Below are 26,921 nucleotides of genomic sequence, written 5' to 3' on the forward strand. Positions count from 1 at the left end.
TGATTCCTCCGGGCAGCCTGGAACAGAAACGTGCCGGTGACCGGAAGTTAGTTCAGGGATGAACTTACGACAGACTTCCTCCCTTCAACTAGCAGACACGAGGCGCTGACCAGCAAAGTTGAAAAATCTGCAGTGATGAAAAAAATGTGGGTTAGCCCCAGGTGTTCCTCCAGAAAATGTAAAGATGTGTTATCACACGAAATGCCAATAGGTGGCGGGTGGCCTCTAGTGCCGTTGCCGTGGTCCCATCGACTTCTGTCAACTGATCCGACGTCCGAGAGTACGAACTGTCGTAAAATTACCTCCATCGAATTTGCTCGCTTTGGTTAAAAGGCGAAAAGTAAAATATTGCAACGGGTGATAACGTTTCCTGTTCGCGTTGTTTATCTGGGAGGATCGTTCGTCTCACAAACTGGACCCGCAACAGGTGCCTGTGGCTGATTCTTCAATAGACCGATTCACGATCTTACAAAGTGAGCCTAGCCATTCTTTCGTCTCCTCCAGAGTTTGACCTTTGAATGTTGCTAACGGCGCTAGTGATGTCTGAGGTTTTGGGTGGCTGGGGAATCTCCGGTTAGGCATACTAAGCACAGTACGTTCGTTGGCGCGGGGATTCCCCACCCAGTCACTTCCACCCGAATAAACACGTGTAGGTCTTAATGCAGTTTCTCTGTCCATTCTCAGTTTTAGTATAAAATTTTACTAATATCCGTTCATCAGTTCTCGAGTTATCACGTGCGTGCAGACTGAGCGGCTGACAAACAGAGCAAATTGATTGGGGCTGCCTTTGCAGGTTTTGGTCGCTAACTGGTCTAAAAACGAGAGCACTACACAAAAGAAACGGAATGATCCAGAGGAAAGAAAGAAAGAATGGGAGGAAGATATGAAGATCTCTGTATTCTGTGATGTTGCGTCGCCTTGATGATGGATGCAGAAAGCACCTCCGAAACGTCGGTTAACTAAGTATCCCAAAAGACAGGGAAAGGAAATTAAGGACAAGTAAGGAAGAAGCGGTATTGCAGAGTGAGGTTACCACAGCGTGGGCGCGTGGCGTGGGATACTGATCACACGAGGCGAGAAAGTGTCTGCTAGAACGAAATGCCCAGTCTGGTCATGCCCCGCACTAACCACGGCTTGCTGAATGACTGGGCTGCTTAGTAAGAGCCAATTTAAATCGAGTGGCAGCGAGGGGAGAGGTCAGAAACATCGGCCGACGCCGCTGGGTCGGTGCCAAAGACAGAGACTCAAGCACGTGACTCGTCCGGAGAGCGAGCGTTGCTTTGTCGCAGTTAACTCGCCTTGCGTTGAGACGGTGCACTTCCTGGCCCTCCTGAGAGAGTTCCGACAGTGGGCATGATGGCCAGCCACGTGGAAGACGTGCTCACCTCCATTTCAGGCGACGGGCGTCGAACGCTAAGCCATTTACCGAGTCGGCCGCCAGTTGACGTCGAATTCGCGGACATTTCGTACACGGTGCCTCAAGGCAAGAGAGGTAAGTACCACGGCGATCAGTACGAGTAAAGGGAAAACGCGTTGGGTGGAGGTGAGTGCATCAGCTTATGATTCAGTTCTCGTTGAGTTCTGCGTACCCTTGAAACTACTTGGGCTGATGAAATGTATTTAAACGAATCCTATAGTTAAGTCTGTGCATGTTTCTCATCCGAAAAACTTCGCGTGGAAAGGGTTCAATGCTGGGTCGAAACTATTGCGACTTGCTTGTGTGAACACTCGAACGGAAGTGACGGATAAGTTGTAGAACATCTGCTTGTAGGCGTGACGGGTCCTTCGCAGCGAGCGGCAGCATTTATCATTCGTTCGATCTCGCAACTACACGATCAGTCTATTTTATATCAAACACTGGTTGTGACTGACAGCACAGCGTTGTGAGTTTGCCAGCAATTGTGGTTGTGAGTGAACAGACGTACAGAAGCTGAGAAATCACGGTATTGCGGGTTGCTACAGCGGATAATTTTCGGGCGCAAACGTGTGGAATTATACAGCAGGCCACGCACGAGCGAGCAGTCTTTTGTTTACGTTGCGTGAGTGATGGTAATGTTTGGATGTGGATGTGTGAAGCGCAGATTTAATTTATGTTGTGACGTGAACAATCTGATTAAGACTTGAGGTTCTCACAGCGGTGAATATGAAGATTTCTGTCTTCTGGGTTGTTGCGCTGTGTAGTCTGGTCGATGTTAACCAACGTTTCAGAGGTCATACTGCCTCCGTCATCAGGGCCTGATGACGGAGGCAGTATGACCTCTGAAACGTTGGTTAACATCGACCAGACTACACAGCGCAACAACCCAGAAGACAGAAATCTTCAATCTGATTAAGGTTTGAAAGGTCATCTTTTCAAAACAGGCGCCTTGGAATATGTCCACATGGACCATTTCAGTAACGTGGCGTTCTAGACCTTCATCGTGAACCTAACCTAACCTAACCTAACCTAAGCGCACGATTAGTGCTCGGGAAGACTGGGACAAATTTGAGCATACTTAAGGCCATGTTAAAAAATCATACTTTTAGTTCACATAAAAATACGATTACTTACCAGTACAAATGCGATATACTACATCGACTTAAGATTTGGTTCGTGTACAGTTAGAAACAGGCAGCTTGTCACCGCGTTCATAATACGCCGAGCTTTGAGGAACTGATTGGCGTCGCTTACAAAATCACCTATGTATATAATTTATAGCAAATTATTTACTCGAGAGAATAAAACAACAAAACATTTGATCGTCTTTTTTGTTGATGTTTCACAGTATTTCTGCACCACAAATATTGTTCTCCCCCTTTAATCCTTTAAACCACAAATGATCTACTAAACATCATTGATCATGGTAACAGCGACTGAATTCAAGTTCTTTTTGCAGTCATCAAAGATAACGCAGCTCATAATCGCCTTCACTCCGGGTCAATTGCAATTGAGGTGACGCCGCGAGACTTGTTTCTGGTAGAAATTCGCCAACGCTTCACAGGTTTTTGCTTATGATGGAGGCAGCAAGGAGCTATGAAGCGTCGGTAAACTTCTACCAGAGTAGACAGAGGGCCATGAGAGCAATGTCAAACATATTTGGGAAAACTCTCTCCAGTTATGCTTCCTGTTTATCTTAATCGTGCTTAACAGCAAAATAATAATTTCCACTGTCGTATTTGTTGGTATTGGCGTACGTAGGCCGAGTGCCACGCAGTTTCCACGTTCGTGGCTTTAGTTCTCGAAATATCACTGAAACGAACAAGGTTGTGCCTCGATGCCATACTTCGTTTTTGGAGTACAGAAAACATCCTCCTCAGGATTCGAGCCCAGGGCAATCTTTCCGGTGTTGTGACCTCTGTTTCTGCCCTTGGCTTCTGATCTACAGAAAGCGCCCTCGCCGGGAAACGAGCTGAGGGCATTGATCATGTTCACCGCCTTGTTTCAGGCCACTTTTAATGAACAGGAAACATGTTTCGCCAAATGTTTACCATAGCTTTCCATTAAACACTTTTTCATGGATATACCAGACTCAATGAGAAGAGTGTAAAATGCTTCCCTCCTAACAGAATCATAGTCTAGTCTGTGAATAACTGACGTACTGTCTCATCGTACTCTCATTATTCTCTGGTAACTGGCGAATACAAAAAATCTTGTTTCGTCAAAACCCACGTTGATGATCCCAAGAATTTCGTCTACGTATGGACTCAAACTTGAGAGAAGGACGTTGGATAAAATGTTGTAAGAAGTTGATAGCTGGTCAGTTTTATCTCGTAAACTGCTAGAAAAACAGACTCCTTCCTCGCGCTGAGGCAATTCTTCCTAATTCACTTGCATAATCACTTTTATCCTCCGTTGTGTGACATGCGCATTAACAACAGCGAGATTGCACCAACGGCCTCTTGGTATTGTACACGATATCCCGTCATCGGCAAAGTCTAAACTCTTAACTGCTGATATGATTATCTTATGTACACAGAATCCTGTTCCCAATTCATGATACACATTCCCCTTACCGCAGAAAAAATGTATAATCGCCTGATCTCCTGTACTCCGCCTAAATCTAACTTAATCACACCTTGCTAATTCTGTTGCGACTGTTCCCAGTGAACCCGTCCTTTAATACCAACCATGTTCCTCTACAATCTGCTACTTTTACGTCCAGGACTTGTTAGCATTTTACAGTCAAATTTTAGGACGTTTACGGAAGCCCCACGTTCCCACGCATCATTTCAGTACTATTTGTTCTCGTTTTCAACCACTTGGGCGCACATAAGCAATGTGACGACGGTAAGTTTCCGAAAGAACTCCAAAAAAAAAAAAAATTGCTCCGAGGCTCGACAGAGAGACGTTTCAGTGCGACTGCTTTGAAGGTGATCTGCGCGAAGAAAATTGGTCCTCACAGTTTTTCGTGTGACGCCGTTGTCACTCGCGTCTTTCGTTAACTTCCAATTAGAATCACTCGCGCAACGCCCCTCGAATCGCAAGCACACGACTTCGATTTCTCTTCCAGAAGCATCTCGGAAGCTTTCCACTCGTGCGTGGTCGCTTTCGCCACTCATCAGGAAGTGACGAGTGGGAACATTTTCTTCGCTCGTCTACAGTGCAGAGGGCAGTGACTCACAGGAACTTGTGACTTCATTTGAGTTCATAAACTTCATTGCCAATGGAGTGACTGCATGACTGTCACATTTTCTAATTGTGTGCAGTCTTTTGTTCTCAAATTGATTCAGCCAGAAATGCTGGTTCCCCCTTGTGGTTTCAAAGCAACGTGTCCTGTGTCATTATTTCCTTTCGATCTCTGTTCACTTTGAAATTTAAATTCGACCTTGAGTTCATTCGTCACGCCTCACGAATTCCATTTCGGAGTTTGCGGTTGTCCTTCACGTAAGTCTCCTGTAATCGAATTCCGTTTCTGTGCGATGTCTTACTATTTCCTGCATTTGTAATTGGGTTTGTCTTACTGAAAATCATTATTTTATATTCAGGGTAAACTTGTCAGGTGTTCTAACTTCGTCGCAGATCCATCGCGACATACGACATTTCTCACCCGTACCTCCCTTGGCCATGGTCGCCGTTTTGTTTTACGATTTTAAGATCTCACCTCGTTTCGAATTCCAGTATTAAATGACGCTGAGATTCCTCCCCCTGGGGCATGTAGCACGAATGGGACATGACAAACCTTTGATGATGATGATGATGGTGGTGGTGAGCATTCCAACTGGGCGCGGCTGACACCATATCTACCCCCAAGCTCTGTCTTGCCCTCTGACAATGTCTGTTGGTACATTTACATCTTTTCCTTCTCACCCCTTTGCAAGGGTTGGTGGGGTTATCGGGGGCCAAATACGCGTGTGTTTGGCGCCCAATTATCTAGACGTGTGGTCCGTGTTCCTTTGATCCTCTGGATGCCACAGCGTTGATTTTCGCTTACGGAGTTGGTTGGAAAAATTGCGAGACGAAGTGTTCCACGCATGCAACAAATTTGTTTATATTTCTAAAGGGAATGGGCTGTGTTTGTCACCGAACCAAGGGCCTTGAGCCAATGCGAAATGTTGTTACATATTCCTTGGTTACAACGTCATTAACCAATCAGGAGTAAGAGATTTGCTGGGACTGTGTCCTGATCGTGAGTTGTGAGGTTAGCAGGAACATTCAGACCGCTTGTGCTTCGACTTTTTCGATGATCGCAGAACCAACGCGGCTCCATTTCGTCCTTTTTGATAAGAAATTATCAACAAATTCTAACCCGAAGAAATTGTGTCGTGGTGTCTAAGACTCACGCGCAAGCCGCAGTGTAATCGTAAGAATCCAACGTCGATTCTGTAATCGTTCTCGAGGCACATAACATCGATACAGAATTGCTTATTAGCGACGAAGGTCGACCCTGGCTTAAAATTTATGGCGCCCAAACCATTCTTTATCTCACGTAATCGTGACGCAATCGATTGAGAGCTGAGTGCACACCGCACAGCGTAGTGTAGCGGCTAGACGTTGAAACGAACAAAAATTAAACTCGCCCTGGAATTTGAATTTCTTCGTCTCGTTCATCGCCGGTTGTCGACTAGCGCGCCGATTTCTTTTTCTTTTTTGGGTGGTGAATACGAGAGTAATCAGAAATATATGAAATAATGAGCGGTGAAATATGGAAACAGAAGGTAAGAAAGAATGAATGCGTGTCTGCGGTCGAGGCTTTGTGATATGCCGTCAGTACTTGGTATCGTTTGTACGAGGGCGAGAAACTTTTAACATTTCTTCACATCTTGTATGACGCAGATAGGTTCGGTGCGTGTCATCTTCAATAGTGCGTCGATTGCTCCTGCAGCCACCGACGCTCTGCGTCGGAGCGGGAAGTCTCTCCACCAATCGCCTCCTTTGGTGGCCAGGAGGGTGAGGGAGGCACTTGAAAAGAATGACCTTGACGTTGCAGCAAGGCGATAGTGTTGAATACAGAAGTCACAGTGATTCTACCTCCGTGCCTAATTCCAGTGATTCATTAGTTTCGTGTTAGTGGAAACAGGTAGAGAGTATGGAATGGAAATCAACATTGAAAAATCAAAGGTAATGAGGATAGCACCGAGAGCAGAACCATTGAACGTTGTAGTTGGAAACCAACAGCTGGAGAATGTGGAGCATTTCAAGTACTTGGGAAGCATAGTCACGACGGACGCCCTATGCACCAAGGAAGTAAAAGCAAGGATAGCCATGGCCAAGGCAGCTTTCGTCAAGAAGAGGATACTTCTCACTAGCAAGTTGGGCTTGGAGATGAAGACGAAACTAGTGAAGTGTTACGTATGGAGCAGAGACTTGGACACTCAGGAAGAAGGAAGGAGAGTTTTGAAATGTGGTGTTGGAGAAGAATAGAGAAGATCAGGTGGACGGATCGAGTGACCAACGAAGAAGTATTGAGGAGAGTCGACGAGCAAAGAAACATTCTGCAGGCGATTACACGAAGGAAAGCTAACTGGCTGGGACATATTATGAGAAGGAATGGATTAATGAGTGATGTCTCGAAGGCCAGGTTGAAGGAAAGCGAGGACTAGGAAGAAGATTGATACAGCTAACCGACGATCTGAAACAAGGAAAGAATATGACGTTCCAGGAATTAAAACGAGAAGCCGAGAATAGGGACAACTGGAGAGCTCTTTTTGGGCAGAACAACGGACCTGTCGTAAGACAGAACACTTAATAATAATAAAATAAATTAGTTTCGTCAAATATCAACTTCATACACGTGACTATTGATGGGAATAGGGCGTCAGGTAACTGTCCCATAGATTCAGTGTTTTCTCACTGTCACTTCTGTTTGCCGGCACAACCCCCCCCCCTCCCCCCACCGTTTCATATTGATGCAACATTTACACTTATAATGTCCCAGTTAGTGACCTGAAGCTGACAGGTAGTGCCTGAAATTAAGCCACGACGTCCTTTCATTATCATCCTCTTATTTGACGCCGTGCAGTCTGAGCTGCTGAAACAGCGTCGTTAAATGAAGTATAAATATAGGCGCTCTGAGGAAAATTCGTTTCTTCTCAGTTTGGAACACATCACCGCACCAATAAAAGACTGATCGACCCGAAACTGCTGAACTGTATTGTCACGCGATGCACCACACCAGCTGGTCTGTGATGCTTCTTTTTTCACAAGAACATCATCATCATCATCATCATCAGTAGCCCACACGACGACACGCGTCAGTCTCTCCACCGGAACCTTTGGTCTTGTGTGAGGTGAATATCATTTCAGAAAAAACATGTCGCCTTCGTCTTCAGGGTAGCGGAAAGTTCATCTCCTGTCTGAAAATGATCACGCAGCTGTCCAACCCGTAGCCAGCCCCTTCAGTGTCTGTCTCTGTCATGGATCGGAGGAGACCTTCGTTCATCGTAAATGTCAGGACGACAGCTGATTCGTCCCTTGATCCCTTTCCGCCCGCTCTAAGGACTTCCTGTATCTCATCTTCCTCTAGAAGCGGCTGCTATTTTCGGTGTCCCGGCTTCTTGCCTTCTGTTGTGTAAACTTCCTTACGTTACGTGTCTTTTAATTGATGCCTTGCGTTCTGCTTCGTACTCGGAAGGTCCCGGGTTGAAGTCAAAGACCGGATACCGAGGCTTTTGTCGTCTACCTCATTATCTCCAGCCAGAATGCCTTCCTCCCCCCTCTCAGTGAATTACGTGATGATGCTCTCTCTCTCGGCGCTCTTTAATCTGAGCCGCTGACATCTTCCTTAAATGCAGGACAAATACAGATAAAGTTTCTGAATCGCCGTGTTTATTCGAGAGATTTCCCAGCTCCGTTACAAGTGAAGGGCGATCTCTAAAGTGTTGGTGCAAGGTGGGGATGCTGTATTGTTCACTCCAAAACATCCATTAATGTTTATCAGGAACTTCCAATTGTGATTCGTCCTCATTTCCCACACGCCAACGCTCGCATCGACGCATCAGCACTGGCTAATCCACTTGCACTCGTATTGTGGGGTTGGTAATTTAGGTATTTAAAAAGTGAACACCAAGACGTTAAATTCGTAATTAATGGTTCCATTGGCGTGAATCCTGACTTAGGATCACGTGGACCACATGTATTCTCATAATTCCTGTTAGTGACTTTCCACGTCTGTAAGCAATTGGGTTTTGTGGGCGTTTCCGAAATCTAGCCACGCTTTGGTGACAGGTGTCAGAAGGATTTTAACAAGCACTGCAGTGCGCTTATAGTTTATCATTGACTCACAAGAATTAGAGATAAACATTGTCCACAGTACACCAGAAGGGTAGTGAGTCGAGACTGTACGTATCAGCCCGAGACATGTCGTATTAAACGACACCTTGCCTACAGCATCCGGTATTCAGTGCTGGAGTGGTAGTAATTAAATCTCCATGAAGCACGTGTTTCTCTGCCTCGCGTGGAATGACCAGTTCGTTTATGACGATGTCCTCAGCCCGCTCCTTTGCACGGATCCATTCTGCACCTCCGGACAACGAAAAATGTAACGGGACTTGTTCGTACCCTCTGCGTCAGCGACCCTGAGTGCTCTACCCCTTTCTGAAGCCAGATCAGCGCGCGGAAATTATTTCTGAAATTGTGATAATCTAGGACGAATTAGAGAAGCAGTAATTTACAGACGAAGTCAAGAGATTTCTTCGTTCAAGTCTCCGTAAGTCTGTAGTTTTATTATATGGAACCTGCAGTATCTGTTATTTTAATAAATATAATTTTCAAGAACTATCTTTAAGGTTGTCATTTTAAAGCAAGGTCTGGTGTACGTTAAAGTTGAATTTTAGTGATGTACAAAGTGATCCTGTGTATTTCTTCTTGAAATCTGGTTTCTTCGTACGACGCTCGTTTATAACGACGTTCTTTCTCCGTTCGCTTTGATTACGTAGTAACAGAGTTCGACTGTGCTATGAGCAGAGAGTTTCTTGTGTAGAGACTGCTAATGATAGCATGTAAGTGGCATTCAGCTAGATCAAGTGAGTGACGGTGAACGGCTGAAGTTAGATTTCTGATTCGTGCCTTGAGACCTTCGCTTCTGAATCCTCCGTACCTGGGAGAGCCTTCCGCGGAAAAGTTCTCAGAATCGCTAACATTTCAGAAAGCCCCACCTCAAACGAAATAATGAAAGGACCAGCACGTAAAATCACCCTTTAATTAAAATCGCAAATAATGCTCTAATAGATCTGCCAAATGTCGATCATCGGTTATCTTCTTATATGATTCAGTGCTCATACATTCCACCGTCGCCCGTGAAGATAAAGCCAGTACGTTCCTTTCAAACGTCGGTTTCTACCTACAAGCTTACACGGCGATACAACTCAGAAGTCTGGCTTTGACATCTTCAAATGGCCCACAAGTCGACAATCATTTTTCGCGTGTTTGAAACAGTCGCTTTTGATTGTTCTGCCATTATCAGTGAGAGCTGCTGACGCTAGTAATGATGTCAGCAGAAGGAGCAGTATTGCTTTCTCCTCAAGTCATGTTCGTTTGTTTATCGAGTCTTGGGATCAATGTTGTGTGCGTCTGCAAGTGAAATTCGTCGTAGAAAGTAACTGGAAAGTGTAAAGTTGTGGAACTTCTGAGATAACTGGGGGCATTCACAATTCCGCCTTCATGGATACCAAAACGTTTTACACCAAGAATTAGTTAAGAGTCTTTTACCAATTGTTATTTTGAAACAAACTGGGAAATGCACTCATGCCAACCTTTGCGAACGGGATTCCCGGTACACAGAGTCGCATGTCGGTCGTCTGTGAGGAGCTCGTCACTGGCAGAAACTCCGTTTCGGTTGTTGCACGCGAGCAGGCGGACACACGACTCACTTCTGCAACTCCTAGACGCGAAAGCTGAGGAAGTGCGTCCATCATTTAGAACAGAACGTGTTTTATGGTGTCTTTATTTGCAGAAACACCAGCCGATCTAATAACATTTTGCGTTGAGGTGTTCACCCCGGCCCGTACTGTGCGTTATTTCGGACGAGAGGAAAACCTTTGTCCATTTCTTCCGGCCCTGCCGATGGCCAACAGAAATGAGGCGGAGTTTTGTATTTCACGTCATGAGATGCTAAGAGTAGTCAAGACGCGTAGAAGTCATGGACCAAAATGAGAATTCTTGTGGCCCATTCACTGGAACTCGCGTATGAACCAAGAACTCAGTCCGACTTGCAGAAATCCACCAAGCAGATTTTTTGTAATTTTGGGCCATTTTTGAGTTTTGCTGGGACCGACCACGGGCGTTGCTTCAATATTACCCAGTCACTTGTTTAAGTGTTCAAACGATCCTATTATATTTCTGTCATGTTAACCAAGAACGCGAACATCGTGAATTATGTGTAAACGAAGTAGGAATGGCGTCACTGCCCAAAAATAATTCGTCGGCGAGCAGGTATTTTCGTTTTCTGGTTGCGCTGTGTTCAAATGTCAGCCGTGGCAAAACATGACTTCAACTCCCACCCCCGTCCCTCGACGGCATTGCAGTGTACGAGCTCTGTGACGTCACGGGAGCAATGATAGAAGTTCTTGGATTCAGAAATTGACTGGTACGTGTTCCGTCATTGGTATCTCGCGCACATTTCTCTCCGTGTGCTGGTCCAGTGTTGTTGCCAACAACGGGAATTGTGAGGAGTGAGTATTTCGCTGTGATCCCAGGACAGAGATACGAATAGACTTTTTAATAATATACAGCTTTGCGCCAGTGACACTGAAGTTCAAGCTTGCCGGCTCCGACGTTTTTCACTTGTACAAATCTTACCGAGGGCCCAGGCCTCGCATCCGCTGGCCTTTGGAATAGAGTTGGAAGGTCCCGTGACATTTTCCTTTGCTCGCCCATTATTTTAAGAGGAATCTGTTTACAGAAGAAAATATTTTCGTGTAAACACATTAAGAGTTAAAGACGTCAGACGAAGGTCTCTGGAATATTCCGTAAACGGCACAGGTGTGTCTCGGAGGCACTTTCTGTCCTCCCTCGCACTGAAGACATTTGCAGAACTCCTCAGTGCACCCTCCGGCACTGGGCACTGTCCAACCGCGCGGAAAGCTACAAATAGCTCTGGATGCGAATAAGTGGAAAGGCTTCTTCAAATATAAAAATTTTCCTTCGCTACTGCGTTTCTTTGTAACTTGCACGGGGATTTTAGTCTTAGCGACTTCCCCTACACTACAGCCCGAAATTCGATAGATGTGGTAAGGTTAGGTTAGGTTAAACTCCTTGTGCTTGAAATCTTGCGTCGTCGGAAAAGACAAGAAAAACTAGGCACGAATTGCAACTTTTGTGTGCGCGCGCGTACGTGCTTAAAAATAGAGCTCATGTCTAAATTATAGTCGCAAAATAGAAAATGCTCTCTTTATTTGCAAGTCAGAATTTTCTTTGTTCTATATTATCCCGCTAAGTAAACGTTTCAGGTTGAACCTAACCTAACCTAACCTAACCTAACCTAACCTATCCTATCCTATCCTAACCTAACCTAACCCAACCTAACCTAACCTATCCTAACCCAACCTAACCTAACCTGTGTTCTGATCCCGTTCCGGGAAGGTTGATTGGAAGTCCTGTCGAACTGCGTCTCTGTTACGCGTTTGCAGTTTCTCAATTATTTCGGACTGCCGTTACGATAACGGATTTCTTGTTTGCAGGCAGCAAAATCATCCTGAGGAATGTCAGCGGTCTCTTCAGATCTGGGCAACTTACGGCCATCCTGGGACCTTCAGGGTCCGGCAAGACCACGCTTCTGAACATCCTTGCAGGTTATAAGTAAGTGACACAAGAATCAACTTGTTCAGGGCGGCTGACAGAAACGGAGTCTACTTTGTCTTCTCGCGTCTGACACTCGCAATATTTGTTGTCAGTATTTTACGAAGTTCAAACGACATAACCTAACCTAACCTTAGTGATGTGTACTTGGCCTTGCGGATGCTACTGGAAAGATTTCGGTGAGTACAGACCACTAATGAAAATTTTGCCTAAGTTTCTCCAGTCAGAAGAAGTTGGACCATCTTTGATCCGACTAATCTACAACGACTTAAGACACAGGCGCACACAAGTGCATCTTTGACCCTGTCTCTGTGGTCTGGTTGCTAGGAGACCGTATGTGGCGTAAAGCTTAAGATCGAGCCTTAGGGAAGGGCGGGGGGATGTTTTTGACTTTGTCCCAGTGATCTGTAAGAAATTGCATCAGACTGGAAATTGGATTCTTGTTCTCTTACACAACATTTCATTACTGCAATTGATCTTGCTACAAAAATTACAAAGAAACCAGAGGAAATAAGTTGTATGTTGTAAATTTCATTAAAATTGTTTCTTACTGATCAGCACACAGCAGAAATTACCTTAATTCAGGCTACGTCGTGTCATCAGAGAAGGAGAATGTTTCATTCCATACCATTCCTATAGAAAATAAAGTTTCAGGGAAGTGTTCAGCTCAGTTTTATCTTACAACAGTCGCACAGCGATAATTTTATGTGACCGGAAATTTAAAACAATTCCATTTTCATTGAAACCATTGTCTTGAATTTTGTGAAACAAATTTAATGTAATTATCGCAGGGTTTAAATCCCCTATTATCCTTTGATCAAGGCTAATAAAAATTACAGTGGTCTGTGGTGTCATGACGTTCAAGCTAAGTTTCATGAGAATCTGTCAGTTCGTTAAAAGTTAGGGCAGGACAGATATATATAGGAGATGGATATGTTAAAATTATACCATTATTTTTCCTTAGAAGTTAAGGAAGGTGGCCTAAAAGTAGGAAATGTTTTTGAAATGGTAACTAAAAATGAAGGCCCTTAATGTGTGGTATTTACGTCAGACATACAGGAAAACTTTGCTATTGAGTTTGTTAGACGTCTTCAGTAAAGTTTTCTAGGTGCCTGGGAGTGGCACGGCCAGCCGGTGTCTTCGGAAACATGTGCTTGAATGGTGATGGCCCAGAAACCATTGTCACATTGGCTAAGAGCGTGAAGGCGTCTTTGATTCAATAAAGTAAAGAACTTCCAAAACCACCACAAGTTTCAGAAGATGGGATAATGTAGTTATATGAAACATGTTAATACATTTTGACATTTTATTCGGTATAGAAACAGTCTTATTACTAGTGTCTGGGTGCGTATCAGAAAGAATTAATAAGCAGCTGTCGCAATTTTCATTTCTTTGTGTACATTTACAGGAGTGCAGACGCTACAGGAAGTATCTTCATAAATGGATTACCACGTAACACGCTCAATTTTCGCAAGATATCTCGCTACATAATGCAGGATGACTTGGTACAGCCGCACCTCTCAGTACATGAAGCCATGGTCTTTGCAGCAGACCTCAAGCTTGGTGATGAGCTTGCAAAGGAACAGAAACTTACAGTTGTAAGTGTCGTAACAATTATTAAACGCAGTCATATTATGTATAATTTCATATAACAGAACATGGATCTGCCTCGAACTCCTATTCGTGACAGGAATGTGTTACATCATGTGGTGCCATATGTGGACATTATCATAATGTACCCCAGCTTAGATACTGGAATCAGCTAAACGTCTTCTAAATCAGTAAAAACAGTAACCACATCAATGCATGAAACATTTACCAACGCTGTGGTAGCAGACCCTGGAGGTTCAACACCTCTAATACCAAAGCCCACCATTGGACATGATCCTGAGCTACTTCCATGCACCTCTCAAACTCACAATTCAGGTTTCCCTACCAATGTTCTGTATGTATTTTTTGTCTCCTCTGTCCTAGAGTTCATTATCCTTACAGTACCGAATGATATCTGTAAATTGTGGATGTTCTTTGTCGTATTCAATTGCTGTTACTATTTTCCTCAGAATGTTTGATATAAACAGTGATGTTGATCATTGTAATTTTTACAATCATTTCATGGGATGGGACACTTACAGGGTGATTCAAAATTTTAGGGCCAAACTGAAGGAGCGTATAGAGCGACTCGGAGAGAACGACTTTCGAATAGGAATCCATGTCCTCCGAAGTCATCCTGAGTCTGTCGAGGCCATCGAAGGTAGGGAAGTCTGATAATGTACGGCTGAAATAACCGTACTTTGCTATTCTCCTCCTAGCTTAATTTTGTTTTTTTATTAATGTACAAGGATTACATTAGCAATCTTACAAACCAAATTTACAACGGGTGTTCAAAGTGGCGTCCTCCACATTCAATGCGGGCATTGCATCGGCGAACGAAACTCTGGCGCACCCTTTCAAATACCCCAGGAGTCTCACGGACCACGTCAGATGCAGCAAGTATTCTGGCCAAAAGTTGTTCTGGGTCGTCCACCGGTGTCTCGTAAACGAGGCTCTTGACACGCCCCCAAAGTTAGTAATCGAGAGGTGTCAAGTCCTGGGAGCGGGGTGGCCATTCAGCTGGCCCTCCTCTCCCTATCCAACGCCCAAGATACGTTTGATTCAAAATTAAGCTAGTAGGAGAATAGCAAAGTACAGTTATTTCAGCGGTACGTTATCTGACTTCCCTACCTTCAATGGCCTCTACTGACTCAGGAAAACTTCGGAGGACACGGATTCCTATTCGAAAGTCGTTGTCTTTGAGTACAAAGTTTAAAAGGAGGTTTAACAGATATTTCGTGTGCTGCCTGAGTCTTCCTGTTTAACAGGTAGTGATATAAAGTAAATTGCGATACTGAAAGTAACTTTATATCTGCTCACCCTTGCTGCACGTAACACTTGGATCCTGTTTAAGACCCAGCAAAGATTACAAATTTATGAATATGTCTGCTTCAGCTACTCTTACTGAAGTGAATTTTTAATCCATTCTACATCATGAGTTTTGAATCTTACAGACCAACTTTTTGTGACAGTCCACTTGACAGAAGTGTGTGTGCGCGTGCGCAAAGAGTGCTGTTGATTTTTCCACGACCATAAGTGACTGTTCCGACAGATAATCTCTCAAATTACTGTAGGCTGTAATTATGTGATTTGACTTTCGGATCCACGAAAGGCATCGTCGTGGTCGGTATGTGGAGAATCGATGATGTATGAAACTGTAATTCTTGTTGAAATCACAGGTGGATGAAATACTAGAAATGCTGTTGCTTGTGCAAGCAAAGAATACAAAAACATGGCAACTGTCAGGTGGTGAGAGAAAACGTCTGTCGGTTGCTTTGGAACTAATAAATAACCCACCAGTCATGTTCTTGGATGAACCAACCACGTAAGTTTTTGTAATTATTTTTCTATGTTAGTGCTAAATAACCTATGCAATGTTTATTGTGCGACTTTAATACTGTCTTGGCCAATTTCAGATGTTGACTTGCCGTTGTATTACTCTGATCTTCTCCCATGTGAACACTGGTTCAACTTTTTGCCAGAGTGTCTGCTGTGTGCGTATATTCCGCTTTGGACATCCACTCGCAGGTTCCCAGATTACCGCTAAATTTTGAATTGTGTTAATAATATTAGAATCAAAAAGTCGGTGGAAGACGGTTATTGAGAAGGGATTTCCAATTTGGTTTACTGCCTTGGGAAATGAACTATTCACTTCTGTGTAAAATAAAACAGAATAAACCCTGAAAGTATTTTAGAGATTTTTATGTTAAGTCGAGCTAGATGTAGGAAATGGAGCGTATTACGTAAAAGCGGTTGGAATAAGACGAGTCTTGTCACCGATTGTTCTTTGTTCACAGTGGACTGGATGTTCTGTCAAGCTCCCAGTCCATCTATTTACTGAAGATGTTGGCTCAGGGTGGCCGAACGGTTGTCTGCTCGGTACACACTCCCAGTGCCAAGTTGTTTGCAATGTTTGACCATGTGTATGTAGTGGCTGCAGGACAGTGTGTGTTCCAAGGTTCCGGAACAGATATTGTGCCATTCCTGTCTGGTGTGGGAATTGAGTGCCCAACACATTACAACCCTGCTGACTTCGGTAAAGCTGTTTGATAGAAGCTTTTATAAATACGTTTCAATTAAATATGTCTGTTGGGGATACTATAACATATGCGTATGCTTTGTTAGTTGTCGAAGTGTCCAGCGGAGAATACGGAGACTTTTTGGAGAAGATGGCGGCTGCAGTGGACAATGGACGCTGTTACTGTTGGTCCCATCGTGCATCGTATATCAATTTGTGCAACAGAAATGAAGAACCCAAGACAAGAGCAGCAAGTTAGTTTAATACAAGTAACCTCAAATATTCAGTATTTTGGCTGTCTTCTGAGTGAAGACATTGTCTTCAAACTTTCTTGAAAACCATTTCCCTGCAAAATCAGAAACAAATTCTAGCACGAATCTATCTTTTCTGCATTTATTTTTGTGTGTAGGAGTCTCCAACTGTCTCTTGTCTGTCCATTCTTGCATTTCATCTACCCAACTCCAGTCTTTTCCTCTTCTCTCTAAATCCTCCTTAACTTGGTCTATACATCATGTATTTGGTCTGTCCCTGGGTCTTTTTCCACTCATCTTCATTCTTTGCTATTCTGTTCTCATACATTATTTTAACTTATTCAAACCATTTCAATTTATTTATTTAAATTTGGTTGTGTATTTCATCCATCTCGAGGTCTTCCCTGGTGTTTCTAATTCTACCTCCTGGTTTCTTGCCACTGTTGCCCTCAGGAATTTGATCTAAGCTGCTTGTAGTATCTTCTTAAAATACACATTGGGTAGCGAATTTTTGCAATTTTTCTATATCTTTATTCTACATTAATCTCTTGGCTAAATGATAAAATTCAGAAGTCTTTCCAGATCTTTAGTTCATCTCGCTTTAGGTCTTGCCATTTATTTTCACCACACTCCCCAAGTACACAAAATGATCTACTTCTTTTTTCCACTTCGTGGGAGGGGGGTAATGTTCAAGTAGGGAACTACTTGACAGCGTGGACTTGCCCTGGGCCTGACACTTCCTGTGTAGCTGAGAAGGCCTGACAGGAACTCTGAAAGGATGGCCAGAGTGGCTACGTTGAATCTACGTTAGGCCTAGCAAGCCAGCAGTGGATGATTACGTACTTTCAAGGAAAAGACGAGTAAGCTGTCTAGGATAGACTCTCAGTTTCGTTGATTTTTTACATGTACAGAATGGCCAAAAGTAATGGAATATGAAACACTTCAACATTTTAAGTACCAGGCATTTAAATCCCTTTATCCCCTACCGGCCTAATTTAAATTTTACCTTTAAACTGTGCCGTGCTTGTCTTTAAATGAAATAATGTATCTGTCTTAATAACCTACTTACAACAATGAAAAAATTACTCATTATTCAGAAGAGTTTACTTTACCATCTGGAACCATTCCTCAAGCTCATGTTGTGCAAGAGTGTTTGTAATAGATAGTTTTTTGCACAGTTGGATTATACAGGCCAGCAAGCCCATTTCCCAGTGCCCACAGATTGAGATTAGCGCCATCTAACAGGCCCAACTGTGTAGATTCACCTGAGGATGGGAGAAGTCATCTCCTGAAATGCAGTGGCAATTGAAAAAGTCCAAAAATTTCAAATCATAATGTTGTGATGTCTACTCACGGTATCTGATGCCAAACATTGTTGCAGTGAGCGATTTTCCTGTTGTAGGAAACAGGTCAGGAGATGCACATCCACGCACAACATCCATCATCTAGGTGTCGTCACACTGCTTTGCTGTGTAAGCCCTCCATGTTGCATATACGTATACCTAAAGAGTAGCAAAGATTGTAGATTCTTATGTCACATATCTTGCGCTTCTTCGACTTATCGAGAATTTGGGTGCAGGTATTCCTTAGCTTCCGCAGCAGTCCTAATTCTGCTTTTTTTTCTGTCTGTGGGGGGGGGGGGGGGGAGGAGGTTGGAAGATAGTTTTGTTATCAGCATAATGCTAAATAAAAAAATTAGGTTTTGAATAATGAATTCAGTCAAGAAAGATGTCTAGTCCCACTAGCTCTTATTTGAAATCCTCTTCCTGTACCTCATTTAGAGATTGACATATGTGAATTGTGCTAAGGCATTCCTTCACAAAAGTTTGTAACCATTTGTTGCACATGGTCAGGTTGGGTCTTCTGTGAGGCCAGGTAAGAGGTCGATGCCATCCAGTCCACAGTGGAAATTGGTTCTTCAGGAAAGCACACACATTTGCAGCACAATTTACACTGTTTAGAAGGCCTATATTATCAAGTTCTGGAATTAGCCAATGGGACTACAGCTACCAGTAACTGTAACCAGTTACAGGCACCAAAGTAAATACGTTCCAACAATTACTTCACTAGTGACGTGACGTGGATGCTGTGCTACTTCCTCAAAGAAGAGTGGACTTTGTTTAACCCACATATAAACATATCAAGACCTTTCATCAAGATATACCACACATTGATCAGTGAACTTAACACTGAAATGTATACAGTAAAGTTGTATGTGTCTACCAGCTCATGTTCATGTTCGATTACTTAATTCATTGATAAATGTGGGCTGATTTACGTGGCAACCTTCCATCCTCTTTAAATATCACTTAGTGGTTCCTGTAATCTGAAAGTAGATGGTTTCTACATGAATTTGATGGGCAACTGAAGAACTGACTTTTCCAAATGAGCACTAACATCCACATATTTTCGTGGTCTTTCACTTCTTTTCACATGTATCAGACAACTGGTTAGGAATATTTATTTTCTCCAATTTTCTTAAATAAACCTCAGTTGGAACTCCTTCATTAAAATGCAAGGCAAAATTTGCTTTGTTTCAGCATACCTGTGGCCACTTTGTCACTTCTCATGGACCAACATGCTCAAACAAGACACCCCTTAGTGATGAATGGGCTTGTACCATTTTATGGCCATCTGTGTAGTCTGAAGATGTCTGGGAACAAAGTTCTGATGAGAATATTTAGTTCTAGAAAAGAGAAATTAACAGAAGAATAAAAGATACATAATGAGCTCATATTATGTATTTTCAAAGGATAGGATGATTAATAAATAATGAATTTGAGGCCTAATTCAAGGGACAATTCTTGCATTTTCTTGGAAGAACTGAGGAAAACCACAAAACCTAAGTGAACATAGTTGAAATTAGGACCTCCAGCATGCAAAGCAGGAGCACTGAGAAGTTTTCTGTGGTACTAATTGTGAAGAGTACTATTGCAGACTTGCAGTGTAAGGATGGACCCGCTCCCATGTGGAACGGTTTTGCTGATTCCACATGTTCCCTTCAACCTGGATTTATTCTGCACTGGAAGGTGTGTTGGGGGGGGGGGGGGGGGGGGGGGGGGGGGGAGTTCTTACACTGCAGATCTGTGACGGTACTATTTACAACGAATGTCACAGCAACTTTTTCGGTTCCAGAGGGCAATATTTGTTTACACAGTAAAGTATACAATAATTTATTTACCGTCTTTACACAAACTTAAAAATGTTAAAATTACTTAAAATTATAACATTTTTTCATTGATGGACCTGATGATGATGAGATAACATCGAAACATGTCGTCAATGTAAAATGTAACAAGATCTGTATCTAATGAAAAAATGTTATAATTTTAAGTAATTTTAACAACATTTTTAAGTTTGTGTAAAGACGGTAAATAAATTATTGTATTAATAAACACAAACATGACGCAATTAAGATAAAAAAAAACAGTAAAGTATCTTCAGAGTCGTATCATACTTGAAATTGTAAACCTTGGGATTTCATAAAAGCGCAGAATTTCATTACCTGCTGGAAACTATTACGTTTCAAGAAAGACTATGCTCTAGGGAATTGCACTGCATGATACTCTTCTTATATTTTCCAGCAAGTGATAAAGGCCACACCAAAATGTTGACAAGTCATCTCACAGAAACTGATCACAAATTAGATTTCAACAGTTCCTGTTGGCGACAGATCAGAATCCTAACATGTCGGATGCTCCTTCAGACATGCAGAAATAAGGTGAGTCATTTCTTTACTGAGCGGGTAGTAGTGGAAAAGCCTTGGTTTATTCCAGGCAATTTGCCCCTCTTTTTCATTATGTAGAATTGTTAGGAAGAGATGGGAAGACTGTTTTCTTCAGAGGAGCAGTGTAATTCAGTTTCGAAGACTTTTGTAAATGGCTTTGTCCATTAGCAAGAGTGAGTATATTGACTAGAAATTTTCTGTGAAAGCAGATACTGGTAAAGTATTCACTTAAAACTTGCATGAATACCTTTGGGTCATTAAGGTCTTAAAACCTTGCATACTGTGCAGTGTTGAATATTTATCTAAAATAAATAAAATCATGCATACAAACAAAACTGTTTACACTTTGAAAAAACACTTAGTGCCAAATGCAGTTTGACGTAATGAGGTTATCATCAGTGGCAATAACATTATTTCATTAGTCTCTATTAAACCATACAATTCATAAGACAATGGTTTGTTATAAAGCACTGAGCATAAAAGGGTCGCACTTTATATAATACCACACTGAACGTTTAATTGCACATGAGTTGGTGTATTATCTAAATCGAGTTACTCAGCTCAATGTCCGCTGGCCTAAGTTGAGGTTTCCTGTGTTGGTCTATGGTGAGCCGTGGTTGCATTGTCTGTGCCTGGGTTGTGAACTTCAACATTACATGGGTGGTTTTATAAAGTGTGACCTTCTTTTGCTCAGTGCTTTATAACAAACCACCATTTTATGAATTGTATGATTTAATAGACAGACTAATGAATTAATTTTTTGTCACTCATGAAGTCGAAACGCTTTTCGCAAAAGTGTTTTTTCTAAGTTCAAACAGTTTCGTTTGTATGCATGATTTTATATAATTTAGATAAATCATTAAGGTCTGTTATTCTGCAGCGTGGTATTTTAATGACTTCAGTTTTCCCCACTGTTAGTGATGTGATACTTCCAAATTTTAGTTTTCGCTGACTTTGGGAGTAGTGTTTATATATGTACTAATGCATAGTCACTTGAGTCACACACTTTTATTAACTGTTTTCTGAGCTGGATACATTACTTACATTAATGAATTGGTCTTGAAACTCAGGAAGCAGCAGATGAAAAGTGTTCTTTGATTATTGTGCAGATTTTGTAAGATTTTGAAATCAATGCTTGGGGCCAACATGTTTTTTGAAGGTCTGCAGCAAAATGGAAAACATTCATTTGATTGTCAATGTCTGGGAGATGGAAAATATATTTGTATGTAGTGTTGTTTGTTTCAGTGACGAGATTACAGGAACTAGGCCACAAACCCAAAACCTGTCCTGGTTTTGAGTCTGTGTGAAGATGTTGGGCTTAGGGATAATGTTTTTATATGATATTTAATGATACATGTCAAATGATAAAGCATAAGGTAAGCTTTTGAGCAATGAAGATTAATAATAATTGCAAGAATTTGTTGAATTTTTTCCCTCAGTAACACTCCAGGCACTTTGCTAAACTGTAATTGTAGGTTTTTATGAATGTATGTTCACTTCTAGCTTTATAACAAATACACAGATTTACACCAAACTTTTCATGCTTATTCTTTGAGACCAGGAAGAGAACATAAATTCAGAACCTCAGAAAATTGTCCTGAGTGTGAGTCCAGATGATGGCAGTTCCTGTAGCTCAGAAACTAAGCATGATAGAAGAACAGCGCCAATACTAAAATTGTTTACTTCGAAGGAGAGATTACAGAAACAAAGGTCGCAACCCTGAAAAATATTCTGGGTTTGAGTCTTGATGAAGATAGTTTTAGTAGTTAATAACAGACAGACAGAATGGTGCAGAGAACTGAATCGTTTGCTTTCATGCAAAGATTACAGGAACAAGGGTCACAGACACAAAAATTTCCCTAGGTTCAAATCTCGGTGAAAGTGTTGGGTTTAGGAATAATAATTTTTATATGGTATGTGTTGACTGATCAGGCCTATAGTAAACTTTTGAGCATTTAAGATTTATAATAAATGTAAGCATTCGTCAAATTTCCCAGCAGTTAACGCTGCAGGCACTTTTCTAATAACATAATAAAGGGAATGTTGTTCTGATGGTAATATATATATATTGCTCTTACACTCCTTCAAATTTATACAAAATGTCTACTCTGTGCAATTTTGTAACTAATGTTACAGCCTCTGACCATCTCAGGTACCATTGATAGTTGTGTGCAGTTTTCTGCTTTCTTTCTCATCTTAAAATTTTGACTTTTAAGGATAGAGTTTCTTACACTATTCTTGTGAGCAAAAATGTCTTTTTAACAGTACTCTGAAATACATTTGCGTATGATAACGGAACTCTGGGTAATATCTGTATTGCAGTCACATGCATCTTCTTTGTATGTACAAGATGAGTTTACAGGCTTTGCAACATGAACACACTGGCTGAAGATGGAAATTTCTTTGTCCATATAGTAATGTGTAGATACATTTACAGTTCTCAAAATATTAAATTACACTGCAGGCACATACCATATGAAAATGCTTGAACACATACATTATTTTTCTAATTTGATTACCTGTTAAATTTATACTTATTACTCATTATAACATCTAAGTACAAATCTGTGCTTTCTTTCTAGAGTTACGTGCACCTTCAGATACTGATGTACTTATTCCTAATATTTATTATTGGAGGCTTGTATTATAATATGGGGTTTGATGGTGCAAAACAACTGTACAACTTTGGTTTCTGCTACACTTGCATCATCGTGTTCATGTATCTGCCGTTGCTACCAGTTCTCCTTCATTGTAAGTACTATAATGAAAGCTAAATTTTGTTTATGGTATAAATGGTATTCATTTGCTGTCCCTTCTACCTCCTACAGTTTGAATGAGTTGGTAGTTGTCTGAAGGAATACAGTGGCTGTTATGAAATGCAGTAGGACTGAATCTGAATCATCTAGTTTCAGCATATGGAACTCTTCTGCCTGCAATTACATTAAATGTTTAGAATATGCAAAATTTTGTGGATCAAAGTGTATTTTGTGTTACCAAAATATTTAAGAAACTTGAACCTTTATCATACTACAGGGCTGCTGGCTGAACTAAAACTTCAGTATTAATGCTTAGCAGAGGCCAGCTGGACTCTGTAACCTGACATATGGCCAGTAAAGCTTAACAGCGTCCATATTAATTTTTTTACAGTTCCGTATGAAGTGAAACTTCTGAAGCGAGAGTACTTTAATCGCTGGTACAGCCTCCCAGCATATTTCTGTGCTTTAACCATCGCCAGGTTGCCTCTACAGGTAAGACTGTTCCACTGTTATGAAGTCAAATTATCTTATTAGAAGTACTAATTTATGAATCTTTTGAAAGTAATGTCAGATTATTACATTTTTATTGTTATAAAATGGTGGAAAGACAAAACTTATTAGCTGGGAGTATGAAAGGAAAAGTAAGTCACACTTTACCATTTTTAACAGCAACTATGTTCACATGTTTTGTGCAAATTTAAAATACCTGTGACTTTGTATTACTGAAGAGAAAGTTAAAAATACAAAACTGTAATATTTACTTCTGAATCATGTCCATATCTGATTATTGGAATGTGAAAAGAAAGGAAAGGAAAATGAGTAACCTCTGGCCTTTGGAATCTCTTTAGTAAAGGACTGGAAGCTCATGAAACAATAGAATACCAATGTTGTATAAAGAGAATTATAATAGAAATGAAAACCATTTCCATTTCAACTTTGTTGTTAAATCCACCTTTTTCTTCATTACAGATCATCATTGGCACAGTTTATGTCTTCTCTGTGTATTGGCTCTCAGATCAACCATTGGAGCTGTTGCGGATTTGCCAATTCCTTCTTATTTGTCTCCTAATTGGCTTTGTGTCAGAGAGCTTTGGTTTAACCATATCATCTAGGCTTGATATTGTTGTAAGTATGCTTCAGATAAAGAATTTGAAGTCAAATTTAATAAATTATTAAGTCCAAAAAGTTAAAGGATGTTCAAGGTTATCATAATGATGACTACCAAATTTATCTGACCTGAAATGTAAGATGACCCTTTTGATATGGCAAATTTTGAGAAGAAACGAGTTTAGAATGGTGTAAACTTACGAGAATGCTGAAGGTGTTACTTATGCCACAATCTTTGCACATATGCTGAAAACATTGGTGGGATCACGAGCAACGACATCAAGTATGATAATGACATCATGTCCAATGCTGTCATCATACACTTACTGATGATTGTGGGTCATGCCAGCATCCTTCTACCCCTTTTATTTGACTTTAAACTTCGAGATTTCAAAGCCTGAAAAGGACATTTTTCATGTACCATGTTAAGTTCAAGATGCCGAATGTGATACCATTGACATGTTATATCATGGTATTATTAAAAGGTTTATATATTTGGAAAATAAGATATTTTTGTGTCTGACATGATATCATGGTCTTCTTTGATTATCACTCATTCATTTATGTTAGAGTTATCCATTAAAATGGGTATATTTGCTTAAGAAAGTTCTTCTGAATTTTGTAAATCTGTCTGAATATTTATAGTTCTGTTCAAGCTGCCATTCCTACTTTGTTCTACCACAAAACATCGAAATCAGAAAGGAACATCTAAAAATGCTTTAGAAAAGTGTTAACTTATGTCATCTTCCATTCATAAAATTTGCACCCTTTCAGCCACCTTATTCCAGCAATTCAAATTCAAATTCCACAAACTCTTACATAAAATTGAAATTTTGGAATGTGGATTTGTGCAGCTCAAGAATGGAAAAGCCAAACTGAATTTTGTCTGTGTTCTCTGTCTTTCACTAAACACACTTGGCACCTAACTTGTCTTCCTTCTGACGGCCAGTGTTCATAATGTCTTATGTCAAGTCTACCTACATGGCATGTAGCTGGTCGGCTTTTTTTAACCTCGCAAACAGGGCTATTAACTCACTCATTCTGCCAACTCGATGGTGCAAGAAATTCTTTGAAAACTCCATTGTATACTCGCCTTGTCATAGAACAGTCCACTTTCTTTGTAGAACCCAAAGAAGGTTCATCACCATGTTCACAAAAGCCATCCACCTAACTCTATCCTGAGCTAGCTGCATTCAGTTTGCTCCATCGATTCCTATCTCCTTAAGGTCCACCTTAACATTATTCCACCACACCAAATTCAAGCAAAATATTGTGGAGCTTCTCTTGTAATTGAGTCACAGGCTTTCTTGAAGCCTATAAATATTTGGTGCACTGTCCCATTGTATTCCCTCTTTTCTCTAGTATCTGGTGAATGTAGAGAATCTGATCGCTTGTAGATCTATTACGATGAACCCACGCCAATGCCCCCCAATAATTTCACTGGCATATGCAGTCAGCCACTCCAGAAGAATGTTGGATAACATTTTGTAGGCAGATGATAAGAGAGAGATTCCTCGATAATTATTACAGTCGGTCATATCGCCATTCTTACGAATCGGTACAATAATAGATTCTTTCCTCTGCTGTGACATTTCCTCCTTAAACCATATAGAGCAAATAAATTTGACTATCTCGGAACACAACGCTTCACCTCCTCTCTTGATCAATTCAAATGGAATCTGATCAGTAACCAGGGATTTTTACTTTTCCAATTCTGCTAGCTCTAATAAGAAATTGTTGAATCAGATTTGAATTGAGGAATGTCACGTTCAAACTTAAAATGTCATTGAAAATTATTTGGGTAAGATCACATTCCGTTTGTAATGCCTTTAGCTGACACAGAGTTGTTTATTCAGTTAAGTTCCTTTTCCTTATTAAACTTGCTGCTTATGAGTATCTTTTGTTCTGCTAATTAGCGTTGTTCTTTTCCTCAACAGAACAGCATTTTTATTGGTCCAACATTGTCGGTTCCACTGATGCTGTTTGCAGTTTACGGGATGGGTGCTGGTAGTACTAGCATTCCGATTTACATGCGATTACTTATGTGCCTGAGTTACTTGCGCTTTGGATTCGAAGGCCTCATGTATGCTATATATGGTAATGACCGCCCTATGATGCCATGTCCATCTGAAGAGGCATACTGCCACTTTCGGAGCCCTAAGACCCTTCTTCTAGAGACAGGCATGGAGAATTCAAACATATGGCTAGCTGTTCTTGGACTTACTGCATACATGATTTTGTTCAAAGCTATGAGCTACTTCTTATTACGCTGGAGACTATCACGACATCGCAACTTTGCTGCTCTCAATTATGTTGGGCGAATAATCAAGACACATTTCAGTTTTACACATCAATACAAGTGATGGTTCTGTATTTCATCTGACAATAATTGTAGTTAGTGTGCTTCAAGCAATCATATTTTAGTACATGGAAGTTATTGCACTTTCCTATATCTCTGTGATATTTTACTGTTACTGTTGAAATGAGATCAATACTTGATTTTTTGTTCATAAGCTCTCTAATTTGTGTTTTTACTAATATAGTGTGTTACTGATTTTAACTATTTACTTTGATGGTAAAATAATCAATTCTCAACAGTGAGACTTCTTAATTTGCATTATTTTGTAAAATATAAAAATTTACATTTATAGAAGAAGTCATAAGATTGTACTGGAACATCACACTGACAGAAACACATTATTACAGTCACCTTTGATTAAAAATTCTGAATATGGATCACTGTCCCTCATGTCTCCCT

At 41.1% G+C, this 26,921-nt stretch overlaps 1 protein-coding gene across 3 annotated transcripts; it reads left to right on the forward strand.

Moving 5' to 3' along the window:
- The first annotated feature begins 1,258 nt into the window (after positions 1-1,258).
- LOC110832595 (ATP-binding cassette subfamily G member 4) lies at positions 1,259-26,899 on the forward strand. 3 transcript variants are annotated; one of them, XM_022069723.2, is made up of 11 exons: positions 1,259-1,492; positions 12,097-12,214; positions 13,623-13,812; positions 15,484-15,629; positions 16,102-16,340; positions 16,430-16,576; positions 20,158-20,294; positions 22,883-23,051; positions 23,448-23,548; positions 24,026-24,181; positions 26,101-26,899. In XM_022069723.2, exons 1-11 carry the CDS (start codon positions 1,354-1,356, stop codon positions 26,524-26,526), a joined length of 1,968 nt encoding a protein of 655 aa, XP_021925415.1. In that variant the 5' UTR covers positions 1,259-1,353; the 3' UTR covers positions 26,527-26,899. The 3 variants fall into 3 exon arrangements, with proteins under 3 accessions (XP_021925415.1, XP_087208220.1, XP_087208221.1); XM_087352094.1 differs by lacking the exon at positions 1,259-1,492 and adding an exon at positions 1,882-2,049; XM_087352095.1 differs by lacking the exon at positions 1,259-1,492 and adding an exon at positions 1,882-2,039.
- Positions 26,900-26,921: the final 22 nt, after the last annotated feature.

The sequence above is a fragment of the Zootermopsis nevadensis genome, unplaced genomic scaffold, assembly GCF_977971745.1.
Source record: "Zootermopsis nevadensis isolate Lab colony 2312 unplaced genomic scaffold, Znev_1.0 Znev_ptg000020l, whole genome shotgun sequence".
Taxonomy (NCBI): Eukaryota; Metazoa; Arthropoda; class Insecta; order Blattodea; family Termopsidae; genus Zootermopsis; species Zootermopsis nevadensis.

Bases quoted from the DNA above. Each gene is read 5' to 3' on its own strand.
- LOC110832595 (XM_022069723.2), top strand. From the start codon at position 1,354: ATGATGGCCAGCCACGTGGAAGACGTGCTCACCTCCATTTCAGGCGAC. The intron at 20,295-22,882 runs GTGAGTCATTTC...CTTTCTTTCTAG, and splicing joins TTCAGACATGCAGAAATAAG to AGTTACGTGCACCTTCAGAT. The intron at 24,182-26,100 runs GTAAGTATGCTT...TTTCCTCAACAG, and splicing joins CATCTAGGCTTGATATTGTT to AACAGCATTTTTATTGGTCC.